The sequence below is a fragment of the Ceratotherium simum genome, chromosome 38 (genome assembly GCF_057802395.1).
Source record: "Ceratotherium simum simum isolate JZ-2026a chromosome 38, ASM5780239v1, whole genome shotgun sequence".
Taxonomy (NCBI): Eukaryota; Metazoa; Chordata; class Mammalia; order Perissodactyla; family Rhinocerotidae; genus Ceratotherium; species Ceratotherium simum.
In genome coordinates, this window is record NC_141937.1 from 9170424 (window position 1) to 9192706 (window position 22283).

The 22283-nt window shown below is 48.2% G+C and overlaps 1 protein-coding gene across 1 annotated transcript in view; it reads left to right on the forward strand.

The window, feature by feature from the left end:
- LOC147912242 (uncharacterized) overlaps positions 1-22283 on the forward strand; it is a 95999-nt gene that overhangs the window by 44427 nt on the left and 29289 nt on the right. Inside the window, exons 3-5 of the mRNA XM_087424960.1 lie at positions 5902-5923; positions 7483-7565; positions 16065-16235. Of these exons, the coding sequence (XP_087281086.1) occupies positions 5902-5923; positions 7483-7565; positions 16065-16235 (276 nt within the window). The remainder of the gene's footprint in view (positions 1-5901; positions 5924-7482; positions 7566-16064; positions 16236-22283) is intronic.

The following is a 22283-nucleotide window of genomic DNA, read 5'->3' on the forward strand; positions in this document are numbered from 1 at the left end:
ATCCTAGCTAATTTGACCCCCAATATGTTTAATTATAGATCTGCATTTCCATTAACTGAACTAATACAATAAGACCTTTAGAAAGAAAACAATGTATCCCTGCCAACCAGATTTTTAAAAATATATATAATTTCAGATTGAGCTAGACCAAATAAAATATAACTCCAGGACCTGTCAATCAGAGCAAGGCACTGAGGACGCAGCAGTGACCAACACAGTTGTGGCTCTGCCCTCTGGAGTTCACGGTCCAGGAGGTTCATGACCTTGGCCTAAGCTTACACGCCCACCTGCTGCACACACTGCACATGATCAGACGGTCCCGGGCTCCCTGCTGCCCTCTGGCACCTCCAGGACCTTCTCTCCCTTCCAAGAGCCATCCTGTTCTGGACTTTCTATCCGCGTCCTTTTAAAATGTGTTCCTCACCTCAGGGCCTTGCTTCCCTTGCTACTCTGTGGTTATGGCTGAGTATTCCGATAGACTGATAACGGTAATTAAGCCCACAGCACACAGGAGACAGACTGCCTGGGACTGAACTCCAGCTCGACCACTTACGAGTTGTGTGGACTCTCTGGGCTCGGTTTCCTCCTCAGTAAAACAGGATCAGTATACCTACTGCAGAGGATTATGGCGAAGATGAAATGAGATAGGCTGTGCAGCACACCAAGAGCCGTGCCCCACGCAGAGGAAGTGATTAAATATCAGCTCATATTATTATCATTATTAATGTGTTCGTGCCTCCTGTCTTCTCTGCCCTCTACATGCAACTATGACAATTTAATTGAGGCTTCTTAATAGTCAAGGGTTTGTCTCGCCGGGTGCTCATGGTTGAAACCCAGCTACGGTGCCAGGTGGGTGGGGGAGATTTGTAGACAGGTGTGCTGTTCAGCACTGGTCAGGCGCAGGTGCGTCTGTGGATGCTCTCTTTATAGCACCCTCTGAGGGTCTTTGCAAATGTTACCTGCTGTTTAGGTACATCCTGCCTCCCGCTAAAGCTGGTCCTGCTCACAATTTTGTTTGTACCAACAAACATATTTATTGCTTTCATCGCTCTCCTGATCCAAAACTTTCCATGTTTGTAATATAACTTGAAATCCTTAACCCGTTAGTGACCTGGCCCATCCTTACTTTCCAATCTCACCTAATTTCTCTCCCTTAGGCTCCAAGCAGCCTCACTCATCCACAGGCCTCCCAAGCACCCTCTGCTTTCCTGCCCCACTGACTTTGCTAGTACAACTCCCCCCACCAACACATGCCTTACCCTTTTACCCCACCATCTCCATCACCTACTCCATCATCGGCCCAGCTCAGAGGTCACCCTTCCAGAAAGTTCTATCAGATCTGCGTTGCTGCTGCCACCAGTCCTCACTCCATGCCAGAAATCATATCTCCTCTCTGTGTTCCCATAGCATTCATAGCATTCTTCTAGAACAGTCTCACTGTATTATGATTATTTGAATACATATCTTATCATTGATACAATAACACTGTGTGTTATTGTAACTTTGTAATTATAACGTTGTCTTTCATTTTGTAGCATCCTGCCTGGGCCTTGCATAGAATAGGTATTTAAAGCTTGTTGAGTTGAACAATTTGCACCCTTCAAAACAACTGAGTTTTAACATGAACTCCTTAAATCACTAGCATCACCACAGTACAACTTTCTATCAATAAGAACTTCTGTAAGTCCTGCATTCTGTTGTTAAGAGTCAGCTTCATGTCAGCAGGCACACCTTGGTTGATTCCCGGCTATGGGCACACTCTGAATGTCTCAGTACCTCAGTTTCCTCATGGATAAAATGAGGATAACAATAGTACCGACCTCGTAGGGTTGCTGTGAGGAGATAATGAGCTAGTCCATATACGCCCCTAGGAAAGTGCCTGGCCTGGCACACAGGAAGCACTCAGTACATATTAGCAGTTACTAATCTCAAGGCCAATTTCCACCTGGCTCTTGCCCTGAAGAAGTCTGGAAAATGGCCATTTAGATACTGTAGTTTCCAACTCTCACCAGTAGGAGGCGCCCAGCCTCCAGGGCTGTGATGATTTTCCTCCCAGATGGAGCCCAGGAATAGAGAATTCAGTTTGGGGCTGGAAGCAGAGGTGTGTCTATAAACATCAAGAAACCTCAGGTTTTAAAGGTCACCACAAGGCGCTCTGCAAGAGGTTGCATGGGAGGACATCGGGCTGTTCCCCTGCACCGCCTTCTCTACCCATCACCTGTGTAGAAAGGGCAGTGGTGCCAAGATGTGGGATGGGAGGGCGGGCCCAGGGACGAGGGAGGAAGGAAGCTGGGTCTGTAGCTGGTGACCCATATATTGATTTTTATTCCAGGACTTCTTCCAGGATTAGCTAAAATGTATCCACGCAGCCTAGCTCGTGTGGTCACGTGGGATACGGTCCGCATGAAATCACCTTCCTATCTATTTGTTCTTCCGTTTCCTCCCCCAGCCAGGTTGTTAATCTAGTCCCTGGACCTGAGCCTATCCAACCCATTCCCAAGTCACGCTGTGGCCTGCCTGCCCCAATCCTGCTGGTATTCTAGGTCCAGTGCATAACCCACCTCCTCCAGGAAGCCTTCCCTGACCAGTCCAATAAGCTCCTCCTCCACTGAGCATCTGCCACTGGCCTTTCCACAGTCGGGCACTTTCCCCAATGCTGCCTGTCGGGTACTTACCTTTCTCTGTAGCTCCCTGAGGACAGGGACGCTCCTCGTGTGTCCCCCATCAGTAGTCAGTGCAGGGTGCTGCAAGGAGCTCCGTAGGTGTTGACTGCAGAATGACTGGAGAAGGGCCAGGAGTTTTGTGGGTGTGCAAGAAGGAGTGGATGGCTCCTTAATCTCCACCCTGGACAGGGAAAAACTCCCACGTGAAATAAGTTAGCTTGCCCGTGGGATGAGCCATTGACTTGATGAGCCATTTTCTCCAATGCTGTAACCAAAATACACTTGGAAGCCTTTATGTCTTACATACACGTTGTACATTACCTGGGTCTGTACTTTATTTAGTGTCTGGTGAGTGAACTCATTAGGAGTTAAATCGTTGGCCACCCACTCTGTGGTCGGCCGTGTGCGGGGCACGACAGTGTGGGAGAGCAGATGTGTCCCCTGCCCCCGGGGGACTTACAGTCCTGCCATTCACCTCATCTGTTCATTCAACAACAACTTCTTGCACTTACAAAACACCTGGTCCTGTGCTGGTGGGTTCTAGGGATAGAAAATGGAGTAAGAGGACATGGTCCCTGCCTTGGGGACATGTTATCCAATGGGGGAGACAGCTAAGCCACTTCAAGTCAGTCAGGTCAACAGCTTGTCAGAAGATTTGATGAAGGTGTTGGATATATATAGACTTACTCAACTGCTATTTCTGAGACAATATTACTTTATGTTTTAAAGAACAAAGTAGTAGGAATATTTTGAGGGCAAAGAAAGCAGTAACTCTTCATCCCACCTCCACAAAAATCTCACCTCCCTCCTGGTCTCTGATATTTTCATTTCCTTTCATAAGAAAATGAAGTATTTCATTCCACAAGAGACAAGGCTTAGAAAACTATCTTAAAGTAATATCACATTCCTGATGAGAGCAAGGAAAAGCAGGAGAAAACAGGGCATGCCCATTTCACAGATGAGGGGACTGAGGCTCCATACAGAAGGTTCAGTAATTGAGCCGGGCTCACAGGGCGAGTTGGAGGAGGTGGCATGGCTCCAGCCCACACCTCCTGGTCCTCAGGCATCCCCTCTCTCCCTACTCTCCTCCATTGCACTCTGCACGCCAGCCCAGGGCACGAGTTATAGGGTATGGGGGGGGCCCTCTGATGCCCCATGGGACACCAGCAGGATTAACTGTCATGAAGCCGGGTAGAGAAAGGCTGAGGTGGAAGACGCATGCGGCTGCCTCCACGTGGGTGCCCAGGGCCCAGCATGGCACGAACCTGCTCCCTGCAAACATGGCTGCTAGAAGCCACACCAACGTGATTTGTCCGAAGCCAGGAAGCTCAGCCCTTGCTGCAGGGGAGCTGTGCCCGTGGAAACAAGAACATGATCTATATCTGGCTGATGACTCAGAAGTCTGACCCACCCACGGAGGGCAGTGGCTGGCACAGCTGTGGCGTGTGTGTGCCCGTTATAAGGCAGGTGCCACCAGCCCAGGCTCTGCAGAGATCTTGACAGACCCAGTGGGGGCTGCATTTCTCATGCTCGCAGCTTCCCTAACGAGCCACGTCTCCCTCAGCTACTGCTTGGCCTGTTTGGAAAGGGCAGCAGGAAAAGGATGGATGAGATTTTGGTGAATCTTCCAAAAAGTCTCAACTGAACCCCAGAGCCGGGCTGACTACACAGAGATGTGAAGTCCAACCTTCTCGGCTTTCAGAGCACTTTGCCTGGCATCATCCAACTCACCCTTTTTCCCCTCATATGATTTTAAGGAGGGAATAATTCAAGTCATGAGCCTGGAGGTATAGATGAGTAAGAGCACCTTGCTATGCTGTCTTTTATGAGGGTCAAGAACCCTTGTGGAAAGGAATGACTCTAAGGGTGGTGTTGAGGCGTAGCTGGGACACAGATGGGACATCTCAGAGAGGGGAGGCTCGTTCTTCACTCCTAAAAACCAGGCTGGTTAGAAGCCGTCTCCTTTGTCCTTTTTCCTGGTTCAGTCACACAGGTTCTCCTGTATCCGGCACATGGTGCTCTAGGGAGAGCCGGCCCGGACGCCCCCCACATCCTCCCCGGGGACCTTTGCTATCAACCCCATTCGCCACCGCTAGATGTTTGCAGCCCAGTTTTGCCATCTGCCTCCTTTTGTTCATATACATCCTGACTCCTCATTTTCCCTGTAAGTTCTCCTGAGGCTAGAAACCAGACCCCGTGGGCTGGCCCCGTGGCTTAGAGGTTAAGTGCGCGCGCTCCGCTACTGGCGGCCCGGGTTCGGATCCTGGGCGCGCACCAACACACCGCTTCTCCGGCCATGCTGAGGCCGCGTCCCACATACAGCAACTAGAAGGATGTGCACCTATGACATACAACTATCTACTGGGGCTTTGGGGAAGAAAAAAGGAGGAGGATTGGCAATAGATGTTAGCTCAGGGCCAGTCTTCCTCAGCAAAAAGAGGAGGATTGGCATGGATGTTAGCTCAGGGCTGATCTTCCTCACACACACAAAAAAGAGATAAATGTGTCAGTGAAAAAAAAAAAAAAAAGAAACCACACCCCTTACTCATCGTCCTCTATCCTGCCAGGTCAACATGATTGTTGACAATGAACTTTATTTCTGTTTGACCTTGGAATGAGGTTTTGCATTTGATTAGCAGAGGGTCTGATATTTAGGGATTTCTACTTGTGGTGAAATCTAAATTCACACCTAGAAAGAATCAGTTCCTTTTAAGAACCAGATGACTAAATTACAAGGCACCCAAGCTTGAGAAGGCCTGATTCTCTGGGCCCTGGGAGGATGCTCAGTTCTCCCTGCTCCTGCACGTAGCCACCTCCAGTCTAGGAAAAGGCAACTCTCCCATTACCTGTTGGGGATTCCTGATTGCCTAGAAAGTGGGAGTAAATCGAGGGTGGGAGATGTCAACACAGCACAATGGAACGGAATAGATGCCCTTCCATTAAGGCAGAACACACAGCAGAGGTCTGTGGCCTTTCTCACTAAAATTGAAAACAAGACCCATTAGAATAAACACAGCTGGGTACAGTTGAGAAAACACTAGGGATCTGTATTTTGCAGAAATAAAGCCGAACAGCTGCTTACGGGTTGTCAAATTGCCACACATGAGAGGGGCTGAAGATACAGCTGCAGTCCAGTGCGAGGGTCGCTACATTAGAGACCCAGAAGTCAAGGCTCCTGATTACACCCAAGAGGCCAAGACAGGTCTGGAGAGTGAGCTTTCTGCTCTGTCCTCTCCAGCCCCCGGGGCTCCTCAGCCAGTGTGAGTACAATGGTTTGCACAACCCCTGCTTTCACTTAGTGCAAAAACGGGCTTACTTTCTAAGATAAATGCAGTCCTACCACTGGAGCCTTCGTCACATCCACGCCCCACCCCTTCTGACTGGGTCTGTCTGACACATCATCTAACCAGGGCCCCTGCCATTGGTCTGAGTGTTGGCGCCTCAGCGATCATGTATTTACTCTGAATTTAGGTGTAACTCCCTTCCAGGCAGCCTAGCAGTGCAGAAGATAGCAAGGAGACAGCTTGGGTTTGTAGGTTTTGTTTAGGAACACGCTTTATATTAACAACCTTGTCCTCGAGGGCTACCTGAACACCTGTAATGGCTCATAAAGGTCTTGGGGCATCCACTCAGGCTTCCCAACACACCTTCTACACTGCAGCCCAAGTGAGGTCACTAGAACATTAAATCTGGCCGTGTCACTGTTCTGCTTAAACCTTCCGTTGTTTCCCACTGCCCTTAGGATAAAAATCAGACAACCAACGTGGCCTTCTTGGCTGGCCTCACCTCCTCATTTTGCACTATGTCTCCCCCACCCTCCTTGGGCTCAGCCAAACTGGTCTTCCCTCAGTTCCTCCACCTTGTATACTAGCTCGCACCCCAGGGCCTTTGCCTGTGCTTTTCTGTCTGCACCTGCTTTTCCATTCACCTACTTGACTTCTACTCCTTCTTCAGAGTTCTGCTCCAATGTCACTTCCTCACAGAAGGGCTCCCTGACCTCCCAGACCAGGGCAGGTCCTTCATCTCATGCTGTCCCAGCCCCTTCTCCTTTGTGGCACTTGGCATCGAGGCGATGAGATCCTGGTGTGGTCAGTTGTTTTTATCTGCACCCCTCACTGGCGTATAAACTCCACAAGGCAAGATGGTGTCTATTTGCTCATCTTGTAAACCTAACTCTTCGTGTTCAGTACCAGGGCGCACAGTTGTATACACATCTGTCGAATGATTGAATGAAAGAACGGCATATGCCATGTTATGAAGCATCAATGGATTTCCGGTTAAAACTCACAGGTTACTACAAGAAAGGGAAATGCTCCATGAAGCGCAAAGCATGTTACCTTGGTGCTGAGAAGGGCCTAGCAGTTGCTCATATTGCTGTCACCCTGCAGATGGCCAAGAGGCGAACGACTTGCCCAAAGCCTCACTCCTTCTACTCTGCCCCACTGTCCCCTCCTGGAGAAGTTGTCCATTTATGGATCTTTGAGGGGAGTGGAAGGAGAACTAACAGTTTTCAAATAATAGTGGTCTCCAAGCTTCATATTCAGAGGCGTGTGAGTCATGGAATCATGGAATGAGCCCTAGGCAGGACTCGGACCCGACCCAGCCGCGCCAAGTGGGGGAGGCCACTGGCGAAAAGCCCCCTCTCCCTGCTCTGCCAGATGAGAGGGGAGTAGGGCTAGCTCGACCCCTGGGTCTATGTGTGGAGGTGCGTGCCTCCTCGATGCTTACCCTACTGCAAAGGGGCTCTGTATTTCCTGAGAATAATGTTCCCTAAAATGGGAGAGACCAAGACCAGCCCCGCTCTGCTTTGTTTCCGCAGCTCAGGAGCCTGGCTCAGCATCGCTCCTCAGCGCCAGCGCACGGACTGGGCAAGATATTAAGCAAGGCGTGGCCGCCCACCAGGTAGGTGAACCCCACCGCGTGAACCCGTGGCCGGGGAACCCACAAAGCCAAGGAGCCCCCCCTCAGCGGAGGCCCTGCCAGGTTCCCTTCTGGTTTCCCCACCACCTGGTGGTCTTGTCTCTCTAAGGCACTTTCCATCATACAGCAGAGCACGATGGTGCTATGAAGATGGGCTATGCAGAGGAAGCCTCGGCTTATACTCAGGCACACGGCGTCACGGGGACAAAGTGTCGGGTTGCCCACTGGATCACCCAGGTGTTTTGGGCATCATGTGGGTGCACTCCAAAAAGAACCAAAGAGCAGGAAAAAAACTAGTTTACAAAAGCAAAAAGTAGTCAATCTAAGAGTGTTGTTTAAATTTAATCTTTTCATTACTGAATGGTCCAAATGGGATGAGCATCAATATCCCTCCCTAAGGATCTCACTCACCCCAGGAGGTAAGTTGGGCAGAACGAGCTTGGAATGGCTGCCAATTATTGGGCATTTCCATAGGCCAGACGCCGCTCGCCATCACCACACGGCATCATTTACCCTCAAACCCACCTTAAGAAGTGGACACAATTATTGTCCCAACAAGACTCTGGGAGGTTGGGTGACTTGCCACACAGATGATGAGGACTAGGATCCCAGTTCAGATCTGGTGACACCAAAGTCTCAGGTCTGACCTAAAACTCTACATGCAGTGGGGTTAGAGGAACTTAACACAGCATTGCCGAGGGTCCTGGGAGAACGTGCAAAGAGAGGCCACTCCAGGGAGCAGACAGCACGTGGCATAGCCCAAAGTGCCCCCCAGAAAAGGAGGACGTCTCCTTGATGACACTGTGGTCTCTCCCATAACCCCAGGCCCCACTCTCAGGCACAAAGCCCCCACTCCAGGCTGCCACAGACGCACGCAACTGGTATCCACTCAGGCACACGCAAGAGGGTCCCCAACTGGTGCTGGAGGCCCCGCTGCCGTGTGCAGAGCCCACGGGCTCCCTGCAGAGTGCTCCATCTCTCCCACGGGGCCGGCAGACTGCCTTCCTGAATGTGAAAGCTCAACGGATGTGGACGAGAAGCTTCTGCTTCTACACATCTGCTGGAAGCATTTCGAAGGAAGCCACAGCAGCTGATGGCAGACAGGGTTTTCCCTTATTATCTCCAGTCATTTGAGAGCGAAGGTTATACACTGTTATCCTAATGGGTGCCTTTGAGTCATAGGTTTGATGTCATGACTTTTATGAAAGGATAGGGGGGAGATGGGCAAGCAGGAAAGGCCTGAGGGGACCATTGCAGACACAGCCCCACCTCCCCAGAGTCACCACCACCCAGAGGAGGTGCCGATGCTCAGAAGGTAGCGCCGGCAGCTGAGACGAGTGTGGTGTGATCAGGATCCTACAAGAGAGGAGGGGAGGGCAGAGAAGGGGCCAGGAGCAGAGCAGAGCTGATACTTTTAGGGCGCTCACTTGAGCATCACTGAGCTGGGACCTTAATTGTGGTCAGCTAACCTCAGTGACATACATGTGGACACATGAAGTGAGGAGTTAAGGGGAGACGGGAAAAGTGATGGCAGAGTCTCTGAAAAGTTATGGAAACTTCTTTTCTTCATCAGGCAGATGAAGAGCACTTTCCCAAGCTCTCCCAACATAAGAGAAACTTGACGAAAAGCCTAGGTGATGCCCTTGGCCTACAGGCAGGCGTGCTGGTGGGGACCACGGCATCCCCACCCAGTGTTCATTACCTGGGAAGGCCACTCCCCACCCTCCACTCTGTACATCACAGGAGGATGGAGGTCAGCAGAAGCCCTTTGAGAGATGTGGTTGGAGATGGTTTAAATTGGCTAGCCGGGAACCAAATATCTGAATCCACATCCCATGATTTTTACAATCATCTTTAGTGGTTAAAACTTCAAGTAAAGGTTTCAAGTATATATGGACACTAATGATCTATCATAAGCTAATATCCACAGTAGGAAAGCATGAGAAAAATCACGAATGGAAATCTGGTTTATAGAAGTCAAATGATGGTCGGTCTTGAGTAAGACTGCTGCCCAAGTTAACGATATTCCAGATGGTAAATGAAATTAAAGTGTGTCTGACATCCACTGACGTAGATGGATTTCATGCCTCTGCCTCCATATCAGCGCCCCGATTTACCCAGCGCTTTCAAGCGCTACTATCTGTAATCAATGAACGATCTGACTCATACAGTCAAATTGTTCTCCTTCCAAAGATGCATAAAAGAAACCTGCCAATTTATCTTTGTTACCAGATGTTTCATTTTAGGATATGCATCTGGGAGAGCATCTAAGCACAAAACACGTCAGACCTACACTGGCTGGTCTGGTGGGACCAGGCTCAAGATCTTAAACTTTATATGAGCTTGATCCAATCAAACAGAATTTACAGATCCTCTTAGAAGGGAATCCAGTAGAGTGCTTTGCATGCAGTAAATACTAAATAAGGGGCTGATATTTCTGCCCTGGTTATCATGGTGACCACACCATCCAAATGCAAGTGACAATTTTCATATGACACTTAAAGAGTCTTCTGTGAATCAGGCTAACCACATCTTTTGACCTGATTTAGCTCAGAATTGGCTTCATGTCTGCTCTTAATAGCCTGGCTTCCAGACTGTCAATCAAACACAGATGTACTGAGCACCTTCTGTGCACCTGGCACAGAGCTGGACGCTGAGGGTGCAAAGATGGATACAAAAAGGCCCTGCTCTCGAGATGTCCCTAACGTAGTGACAGGTGGACAAGTAACCACAGGACAGCGAGACAGGTGTTAGAGCCAGAGCAAGGTGCGGGGAGGCTTAGAGGAAGGTGCCCAAGGGTGCCCTGGGACTCCAAGACGGCTTGAGCGAGGAGGGGAAATTGGAGTTAGCTTCTGATGGACAAGTGGGTGCTGGCCAGGCTGGGTGGGGCCGTCGCAAGTAGAGGATGGCGCGTCCCCATGGGCAGCATTCTAAACGCCACAGCAGCATGTCTGAAGGGCAGCAGGAGACACATATATTATCACCACACATTGGGGATGATATAGGATGCCTCCACTTTAGATGTAGGACGTTATTTCTATATTCATAAAATTCCTATAGAATAGTGAATCTTAAACATTTGGGGGACACAGAGCCCTTTGAGAATCTGGTTAAAAGAAAAACAACTATGTCCCCTCCCCCCACGAAGCCACGCTCAGACCCTGTTTAAGAAATCGTCGTGTAGACTACGACGTGCTTCAAAGCCAGCTTAAACCACGGCAACCACAGCCACAGGTTCCGGGGGGCTAGACTTCCCTGCCTCTGCCTCTTAGGACCACCCAAGCCTCTTTTACACAGCCACCGAGAGAAGTGTTGGGAGTGCGGAACTTCACGGCGCTGAGCCCACGGCCGCCCTGAGGGTGTTCTGGTCCAGAATGAGGCTGGGCAGCCAGGCACGGGCCAGCCCAGGACGAGCTAGTGTGTGGGCAGCACACTCCTGCTTCCTGCCTCTCACACCCGTGTGGGCATCTGCCAGGCTCTCTCCGGGGGGGTGTTTCCCCTAAGCCCACAGTCAACCCATCCGCTAACAGTGTCTACACACAGAACATTCCATCCACAGCCTTCATGCAAGTGGGAGGCTCTCTAGAAGGTCTACGAAGAGATCAACAAAATAAACAAATATTACTGAAAAAGCCAAACTTCACAGGTAAGATTTAAAGCCTGGAGACCTGGACTTACATCCTCCTCCAGCCATTTATCCCTGGTCCTCAACCTCTCTGAGCCCCAGGTTCCCACCTGTAAATAGGGCTCCAGGATTCCTGCCCGATTTACAAGGCAGAGGGAATTCAAATCAAGTGAGATGATGTGGTGAAAGTACTTTGAACTCTAAACCTTCTGAAAAACCATGAATTATTGTTAGAGAAAATAACTGGAGAACTAATGATAACATCACAGGGAAAAAAGATTGGCATTTTACTAAAACCCCAAAACAAAATTTGAACATTAAAAAAAAGAGCGAGACACCCAGTAGAGAGAGAATAAATAGTATCTGTCATTTGGGATAAGGTATCATAAATACTTTTACTTTTATTTGTTTATTATACAATTTTAGGAAGGAAAAGGAAAGAAAAAGACCCTTCATGTGATTCCAGGTGAGAGTTAAGAACTTTCTGCTTTGTTGGAGCAGGTTCTCCTCAAACACTGGCTGGGACACAGGTGTTTAGCCAATGTTTGCTTTTATTAGAAAAGAGGATGCTGAACCTGGAGAGACTCTGCTAGGATGGAGCTTGGCCTGGCTGCTCTGTAACGGGGCCTCTCTCGCTCCATGATTTCTTTCTTCCCCACACTTGTGTCTGCTTGAGAGCAGGGCCTGTGATGGATTCGGCTCCCTTGTGGTTCCACCACCTGCTGCTTTTTCCCATCACTCCACAGCTGTGCCCCCGGCCTCAAACTGGGTATGGATGATAAGCCAGGAAAGGACAAGATAAACCCAGATGACCTCAGTGGAAAGCAAATGAAGCAAGGCACATAAAAGTTCAAACGTGGTTTGACACATCTTTGAAGGCTTCGTTCGTTCATTTGTTCATCATGCATTTTCCACATCCAGGCACTATGCTGGGGCATAGAAATGAATCTGCATTACAACAGAGGAGACAGACAGACATACAGGCAATTCGATGACAGAGGTTTGCAGGGAGACACCCAATCCAGACTGTAGGCGGTCACTGCATTGAATGCGGAGTGGGCATCTCAGCAAACAGCAGAGCGGCCGTGGCCAGTCACACAGAGCCCTGAGGATCCCAAAGGCCATGGGACCAGTGCAGGATTTCAAGCCTGGGAGTGCTTCAAGCTTATACATTTTTTAACATTTCCCAGATAGTTATGTGGAGGATAGAGGGACAGAGAATTAAGGGTGTTAAGATCTGAAGCAAGAAAACTGTCAGAGGGGCTGGCCCCGTGGCATAGTGATTAAGTTTGTGTGCTCTGCTTCGGGGCCCGGGTTCACAGGTTCAGATCTTGGGCGTGGACTTACACCACTCATCAGCCATGCTGTGACAGCAAACGACATACCAAATAGAAGAAGATTGGCACAGATGTTAGCTCAGGGCGAATCTTCCTCAGCACAAAGAAAAAAAAAAAAGGAAACTGTCAGAAACTATCGAAGCAATACAGGCAAAGTGCTATGAGAGCTTGGAACTTCAGCAATGACACCTAAGATGAAAAGGAAAAGGGTAAATGAGAAATACTCAGGAGGTAGAGTTTGGACACGTGGAGAAGGAAAGTCCTGACTCCAGCTCACAGCTCTGCCACTTGGTAGCTGCGTGATCTGCAGATGACGTCACGTCCCTGAGCCTCGGTTTCTTCATCTGTAAAATGGGCCTCACTGTATAGGAGTGTTGTAAGGAGTGAAAAAGAATGGGAGTAAAGAGATTCACCTGGCACATTGAGGCATTCAACAAACGTTAGCCCCATGGAAGGAAATGGTAACTCGTGCCATAGGTCGGAGTCAAGTTTGAAAATAAATAGTAAGAAAAAGGGGATGAGCAGAGAGGACCTGCTGTGGAACCCTAGTGTTGGGCAACCAGCTTGCACAGACTTGAGGAAGAACCACATGAAAACAACGTGACTGTCAAGAGAGGGCTGTGCCCCATGACTTCACTCAGAGCGACTCCTCTAGTCCCAGTCGTGTGGACTAGAGCACCGACATCCATGCTGCCTCTAAACCCAGCCCCTGTGAAAGGATGGTTTCGAGCTCCGCTTCCTACTGAGCTGTAGCAAGTCAGTTGAACAGCACTTTTTTCGTTTTGCAAAGTCACCAGTAACTCAGAGAACCCCCAGACACTTCATCCCTCTCCATTCCTATATGCCAAACCCATGGAAAATGAAAGGACTAGAGTAAAAGAGGATTACTCTGCTCCTTTCCAGAATCGCACATTTGCGCATGTCCGCTACACTTCCATGGTACACCGACCATTCCTTCCCTCCCCCTTCCAAGCGTGCTCCCAAAGCTGATTCAGGCCAGCAGCTGACTCTGAACTCAGGGGGGCCCTCTATACACTAGAGCATTTCCCAACTCAAGTTCTGGGGGAGCAGATTGAGTCTCAGGGGAGCACGGCCAGCCAGCACTTTCACTGCGAGAAGCCGCCATCCGGCCGCACTCTCCGCTGGAAATTCATCACCACGCGGAAAGACCAAGGGCAAAGTTATTTCCGTTCACCAGGTATTTGCTACATCACTTGTTTCCTATTTCAGTGCCTTTTAAAATTTCCCCTAGGGTGAGAGCCCCGGGGCGCCTTTGTTGTGAAATCTGGTTAACACGAGGTGCTTTTTATATTTTTTGTGACATCACTCAGATTAGGTCCCCGTGTGTGTAGGAAAATGAACCCCAGTGAGTATACAAGTTCTTCTGGGATCACAAAGAAATGCAAAAAAAGGGGTAGAGGGCAGTTAGGGGGCCAGCCATGAAAGGAGAGATGAAAGAAAAGAAACTAAGATTAAAATGTTGAAAAACTCTTGGCAGAGCAGCATTCTTAAAAAAGAAACTTTACCTACTTCCTTTTATTGGTTGTGGGTTATCTGTGTGTTCATACTTTTTAAAGCGCAAAGGAATAATTATCTGACAGATTTAGATCTGTTACTCTCAATATGGTTTATAACATGTTAAAAATATTCAAATATTTTGCCCAAATCACCAGAGGTTCTGTATCATCTGAACATTTTCAAGGGCTCTAAATCTGCAGGCAACTAGGATGAATTGGGCCAGGGGTCAGAGCACTGCCCCTCTATTGTGTTTAAATAAATGCTTAGAATCAGTTGACATTTAATAGAATTTTGGCCTATTGGCTTTTTAAATAATTGGCAGTAACACTGGGCCCACATTCCTTCCTAGTACCAATGGGCTGGCCCTGTGGACACAGCATGGCTTCTGCCATTTTCCACAGTCCCCACCGCTCCCTATCACTCACTTCACCTCTTCATTTTCCCTGCCTGGCCCCTTAGGCATTTGAGGGTGTAACCTCTGGGTTAGGCAGCGAGCCAGGCTCTGATGGGTATAACCAGACAGAAAAAGTTGTGCTCCATACTAGTGAGTTATAATCCCTCAAATATATGGAAACCATCAGGCATTTTTCCAAATAAACTCAGAGAAAACCAAAAGACATTTATAAACAGAGCAGGGAGTTCTAGTTTCCAGTTCCTATGGCTTGAGTCCCAACTTCTCTATCCTGCCCCCCTCTACCTAAATAGTTAATTAATCAGAAAGAGTTGAAAACCACCTACCTCTTAACCCCCAGCCTTTACTTGGGGCTGTATCATTTCTGGACACCACCTTGTGTTGAGAGAGGGGAAGGCCGTGGGAGGAGTGTGGTGGGTGGGAAGGTCAGAGAGCAGAATGGTAGTAACGAGTGGGAACCGTTCATCAGGGACTCGTGCCACATCGTTGATTTCTGGAAAATTCTGAGAATTGAAAAATTTCATGTCTGCTTTAAATAACAGAAATGTGTCCTTAAGCCCCAACACAGCTTTATTCAAAGACCTCATTTGAAATGAACAGAAGGTTCTCTGTATAAAAGCTTTGCTTCCCAGAGTAGGTATCGCTGTCTTTAGAATGGAAGGAGGGGGGTGTGAGCAGAAGCTAAAATAACCAGAAAGCAGGCCACACAGGTAGCCATCTTTATGGCTCCATTTCCGAGCTGCTGAGAAGGGTCACCCACCACTCCTTCCCTCCTTCCACACACACTTGCACACACGCACGCACGCTGCCTGCTGAGGTCATCCGTCTCGGCCAGAAACGGGGTAAATGACCAGGAAGTGAGCAAATCGTGATGGCAACAGGAACTGAGTGAGTCTAGCATCGTAAGAATCACAAGAAGATACTGGAGTCAAGTCATGAATTACGGCAACTTGAGCCTCACAGATGATGTCCACTCTGCTCTGCTGCTCAGTCCCCATACAGAGAAAACCAGTAATTTAGACTCAATCGTTTAGATTTCCCAGCAGGCTGAACCTGCGATGTCTAACTTTTAGGGAAAACTTTTCCTCATTGCATGAATAAGTCAGAGCTTCCCACCCATGTGGCACAAACGAGTTACAGTGATGCCACCATACTGCTCCCCTCTGCTCTGGGCAGGGCTGCACCAGGCCTGGGGGGGCGAGTCAGCCTTCCCTGCCTCTGTTTACCTCCTAGTGTTATATAAATATGATCGTTTATTGTGTGTGCTATGGAGTGCAAAAGTTCAGGAAGCATTGCCTTAGGTTAAAATTCTCACAGAAATCCTTCATATTTACATGACAAGCGGCGATCAGCTATTCACCGAAGCAAGCAGCAACAATACTCGGTGTCTTGTGCTTTATTATAAACTGATTTTTTAAAGTTCAGGTTTTAGAAAAGCAACTTGCAACGAGCCTCTTTGTTGTTTTCTCTGCTAATTTCTGCCCTAGTTAAGCCAAACTCTTGGTGACTTGCTGTTTGGAGACGTGGCTCATATACTATCTGCCTATCCATCACTCTCCCCTCACCACTGAGTCCTACTCTCCCCCCAGGGAAAGCCTGGCCTCAGCAGCGTCCCTCCAACAGCTGGACCTGCAGCTGGACCTGCCTGACCAGCAGGGCGAGCCCATCCTCCACAGCCCCGTGCTTCTGACCCAGGGCCCCGAGACCAAGGAGAAGCACCTCCTCCTCTTCAGGGACTGGCTGGTCATCGCCAAGCGGAGGTAAGTCACAAGACTGTCACTGCCTTCCTCTCTGTTAAAAGGCAATTTCTTTCCAAGTCCCCACCGCCTGACAGCACTGCCAGGGGCTCCCCGTCATTTGACAAGCAAGGGGCTGCATTCCTTGGGCAACATCACACATGTAGTGGGTAGAGAACTAGGACAAGGAGAGTATAGGAAGTCCATCATTTACAAGGAAATCCTACGTGACTTGATCTTTTGGGTTGCTAAAAAGTGTTTAATGTATTCACAGCAACAAATTTAAAATCAGAAATTTAGAAACTCAATAATTCATTAATGTTAACTCCCATGATAGTCATTTTTCTCTCTGGGAAAATATGCAATTATACTTCTTCAATATTTGCAAGAGATTAGGGGTGGCGGTGTCAACAGAGTACAAATATTAATTGTCTTGCCTGTCGAACAACTATCTACTTGCAATGCCTCCTCTTGAGTTTTTTCCCACTTCCCAGAACATACGTGGGTGCATGTAAATATGGGTGTAAAATGTACATGTGTTCTGGATACTTCTCTGATCTAATTCATCATGGTTCTCTGAACCGAGTTCCCATTCAGCAGATCTTTACAACTGCGCAAGCAATTACTTCTTAAGTTCACTGATGGGGCCCAAATAAAATCGTTACTTCCAGGAGCTCAGGTTGTTAACCACCCTGGGATAGTGGACCCCGCAGAGCCGATATCCTTCCCCAGAGAGGGAAGGAGAAAGACCAAGTCGCCTCTACCCTACTCCCCACTCTGCGCCCTCTCTGTCCTCCGCTCCCCCCTTACAATTTTTGATACATTAGCTCCACCCAAGGGTCACCCACCAACTAAGTAACTCCCTTCATCGCCTCTGCGAAGATGGGAGGAGGAGGCTGAAGGGGCTGGTAGTGTGTATTGCATATCCTCCCTCGTGGAGGCAGCAGAGTAGGGAAAGTGGGCAAATGGCAGGTAAGCCACCCAGTGGGCAGCACCTCCCTGCCCCGCTCTCCTTTCCTCTTAGTTTGGAGGGTTCCTCTCCTCCACGAAGCTTAAGGGGAATGAAAAGCAGCCTCTCCTCAGGAGGGAGCCCCTGGCCCTGCAGTTTCCCAGCTGGCAGCTCAAACAAGGAGCAGTGGCAGGAGCTGCCTGGCTGGCCGCCAGCTGGCTTTGGATGAAGAGACTGAGCCTGAGTGAGGGACACAGTGGCCCTGAGGACAGGACCTGGGGGACAAAGGGGTGTGACCCCCTGACCACAAACAAACCCAAGCTCCAGTTAGAATCCCAGAGCAATGACCATATGGAAGAAGGTCACCTTGGGGGCTGGTCACCGTTCGTCTTCTGGAAATGAGTCGTGTCTGCTGGCTTCTGAGGCCTTTATTACCACAACAAAATTGGGAGAGCGCTAGACTAGAGGGTATCACCAAGCCTGGGTGCCTGGGGAACACCCACCCCACTCCATGCACTCTCAGAACCGAGCACCTGCCAGGCACATCACACATGTTTGCTTGCTTAATCCTTACAACCCATTTCACAGAGGATGAAGGTAAAGCTCAGAGAGGTTGAGTCCTTGCCCCAAGTCCCACCGAAAGGAAGTGGCAGAAGCAAGCCTTAAACTTGCATCCTCTTTCTCCAAAGGCAGCACTCCACCAGGGCACGGCTCCCTCTGACCCTGGAGGGAAGCTGTCTGACTTGAGCCATGCTCCCCAGGGGCACGTGCACATCTAACGGGATAACGTGTATTTTTCAGAAAGAAATAGGCACAGGGAATGTGTGACAGTCTTCCAAATGTTCCACACTGGCAAAGAAAAGGGGTAGGGGCTATAAATATGGACATTAGGCTTGTGGGATTCATCAGGGAAATAGTGGGTCCCTGGGGGAAAGCTCTGATGCCCACGTCGGCAGTAGGGTCTTCATACAGAGTGTGGCCCAGGGCGTGGAAAAGATTTATGGAAAGACTGGGGTAGCAGCTGTAGCAATAGAGGAAAAGGACCCTATTTTGCATGGATGATGATGACTGGGAGGGGGTGGGGGGCGGGACTATAATATTGTGCTTCTGTTTTGTAAGAAGAAGAACATTTACAAATTTTTTATACTTTCCTTTAATTTCCCTTGAAAAGTTCTATTTTAAGCTTTGGGGGAAAATGTGCCATATTTTAAAGAACTTCTCACACCTACCCACCATGATTATTTTTTTTAGATGCTTAGAGATTTCAAAGAATTCAAAACATATCTGGCATCCTCCCCTCATATTCCTCCCAGGCAGGGAAGTGTTTTCAGAGCCCTGAGAAATCCCCCGAGACACAAACAGCGGCGGGGAAACCCTGCACAGCACATCCCGAGAAAGTGAAACGGTCCCTTCCTGCCCGGGCTGCACTGAGCGCCCTGCAGGCGTGTGCTGAACCACTCCTCTCTTTCATTCAAAGAACGCTCTGAATTCTGCCTCAAAAGAGGCGCAAGCTCACCCGCAGTCAGGGATGAAACCAGAACGATGAGCCGGGGTGTTAGGGCATTAGCTGAGACAGGCAGCTGCGAGCACACCGCCGCGCATCCAGGGGGCGCTGTGGGCCGGCTGGAGGCACGTGGTGACCACAGCCGGAGACCTGGCCAGAGCCGGCCACGTGGCCTCCCCCTGGCTGCAGTGCACCAGCAGGGCCACTTCTGGGCTCAGGAACTGCTTTAAAAGGATAACAACACAGGAATCCTCTTCCACTTCCGCAAAGGAGAATCAGGGTGACAGCACTTTCTAAGAAGGTTTATTAGATGTCCACACACTCTCCATCGCCAGCAATATGACCCACCTTCATCCCCTCTAATGGGCCTTGCTCCTTCTTGCCTCTGTGCCTGCTGCTCGGGCCACCTGGGAAGCTACACTCCTCTTCCTGTGGCCAGCTCTAACCCATGCTTGCGGGGCATGGCTCAAAGCGCAGTCAGAGCACACACTCTGGAACAGCGCTGCTGGGATCCAATCTCAGCCCTGCCATTTACCAACTGTGACTGAAGCTCTGTGTGCCTCAGTTTCCCCATCTGTAAAATGGGGATAAAAATCGTACCTCCCTCATAGGATGGCTAGGGGTTAGGATGAGATGAACGGCTACATGTACAGAGCTCAAAGCGGGGCTGGCACATATGTTGTGTTTGCTGTGAAGAGGAGTCCCTTTCTGAAGTGCTTTCCAGGAAGGGTTCTGACACCTCACCCTTGGCCCAAAAAGAGAAGAGGAAGACTCTCAGTCTCCTCCACTAGCCTGAAAGTTAATTGTTAGTAATTTATGAGCTAATTGCTACTGGCATGGGTTGAGGGTCTGCTCTGCCCAGGGCATTCTGCTATCCTCTGGGGTTGTAAGACAGAGAGTCCACGCTCTCAAAGAATTTGTAATGTAGTAGGGAAGATTAAAACACACCAGCCTTGATGGACCAGAGGAAGAATTGATGACTAACTCTTTAGTTTTGGGGTTTTTTTAAATTCAAAGAGTGAAACTCCTATGTGCTTGGGAAATGTGTTCAATTTATCTAATTTGTTTTGGAGTAGAAACTTCTACTATATGTTTTAACGTGTACTTGGTACCATATTCAAATATGTATAATGAGGACTTATTTTAAAGATGTTTTACTGTATTTTTACAGGATTCTATTGATATCTGATTTTTAAAGCATTGTGGAACATGAGCCCCCTGGTTGTTTTCAAATCTGTGTGATAAGCATCTGTGAGTGAAAATCTATGGTGGCCTCTGCAATCTGTTGACAAGAACACACCCTTTGCCTCCACAGCCAAAGGGAAATGTTTTCAGTTGCGTTTTACTATAAATAGGATGAAACACAAAGAAGTTGTATATTTCATAACATGCTCAGATGGTTTTGAAACGTCCTTTTACCCTTGAGGCAACCACAGTTCACAATTGATAATAATCAGCCCCAGGACTGGCTACATAACTTGCAGAACCCAGGCTGAAATGAAAATACAATTTTCATTTGTATTTGTTGAAAGAGCAGAACACGAAACCAAGCACAGGGTCTTCTGAACCTGGGGACCTGTGTGACTGCACAGGTCACATTCCATGAGGCTCACTCTGGCTTATTTAATGTGTTTTAACATTAACATGAATGTATTAAGGTACTTCAGGAACTACCAAACTTAAGGCCTTGACTTGACATATTTACTAACATTTATCAATATTTAACAACATTCATTTTGTTCCGCAAAAGGTCTTATTTCGTTCCCCAAAATCATGTTTTAGAATAAAAGAGACACAGCCTCAACATTATTTTTTTATATATAAAAGTTATGTAAGAGTGTTTCTCAGATTTCCGTGAATTTCGATAGATGGTTTTAATTGTTTTAGGCTGAAAATATGGATTCAGTGTAGATTTCACTACATGCTCTCATTCACAAGTTGACATAGCCTGTTATGGCCCTCCTTTTACGAAAACTACACTATCAAACAACAGGAGTTGGAAGAATTTAGCTTGCTTATTCCTATTGACTGAAATAACAGATATCTATTTCCCACACCTTGGGAAAACTTCTCATCAAGAGTTATCCAAAGCAGCCTATTTGGAAAGAGAAATTTTAGGGCTGTCCCAAAGGGCAAACCTGTGAATATTGCAAAAACGACAATGTGTGCTCACTTTGTGCCACTCACTGTTCTAAGCCCTTCTCTTGTAGTAACTCAGTTCTCGAAAAAATTCCCATCAGGTAGGAAATGACTTCCCATCACTGTGCCATAGTCTGTTCTTAGAAGCGAGTCAACAAGTTCAGCCCACACTCAGAGCAGGATAATTAAGCTTCACCTTTTGGGGGAAGATATACCAAAGGATTCGTGAGCGTATTTTTAAAACCATCACATTGGCAGACAGATTATATTTAAAGCCATGAGACTGGATAAGATCACCAAAAGATTGAGTGTGAAGAAAAAAGAGAAGGGGTCCAAGGATTGAGCCCTACGATGCATCAACATTAAAAAAACATTTTTCTGTTTTATAGATAGGTGACCACAGAAGCCCGCGTTCAGCAGATAAGCAGACTAATGGAGGTGTATAAACTGATATTTGCCAATTGGTCTGGTGTGTAAGATCCGTGAAAATTATTATTTCTTCTTGGGTTCTTGGCCTCGATGTTTCTGCCACCAGATGATGGTGCTAGTCATGTAACCATTCATTCATTTATTCAACAGGTTGTCGTTGAGCATCTCTATATCAGGCACCATTCTAGGCACTTGGGATAAAATAGACAAAGAATCCTGCTCTTACGGAGCTTACAGACTAGCAAGGGGAGACAGAAAGTAGACGAGAAATACATGATCTAGTATGTTGGAAAGTTGCACTGCTATTGGGGGAAAGTAGAATTGAGTAAAAGGAATTGGCAATTCGCGGCAAGAGAAGAGTCAGTTACAAAAGTGAATAGAATGGACAATATAGGCCTCATTGCAAAAGGGAGTTTTGAGCAAACATATAAGGAAATGAAAGTTAGCCGAGTGGATATCAGGAAGAAGAGCATTCCCGGCAGAGAACACAGCAAAAGCGAAGCCCCGGAGGCTAGAGTGTGCCTGGTGTGTTCGAGGAATAGCGAAGCAGCCAGTGGGGCAGGAAGGGAGAGAGTGAGGGCAGGAGATGGAAGATGCGGTCAGCAGCTAAAAGGTGCCAACTCAGCCAGGGCCTTGTGGGTCCTTATGAGGACTCTGGCTTTTCTTCTCTTGCTGAGTGAGATGGGAAGCCATTGAGAGGATTGTAGCAGAACAGTAATGTGATCTTACTTACGCTGTAAAAGGATCACACTGGCTGCTTTGCTGAAAATAGCCTGAGGTCAGGGGAGATGCCAAGGGCAGAAAAAGGAGATGAGTTAGAAGACTCCTGCAGTAATCCAGGTGAGGGATGATGGTGGCTCAGACCAGAGAAGGTACAATCGACATGGTAAGAGGTTATGGGATTCTGAATAAATTTTGAAGATAAGGCCAATCTGCCAAATTCGAGGTGGGGAGTTAGAGAAAGGGAGAAATCAAGGAGGACTAAAATTTCTTGGCTCAAGTAACCGGAAGGATGGAGTGGCCTTCAGCTGAGATAGGAAAGGCTGGGGTG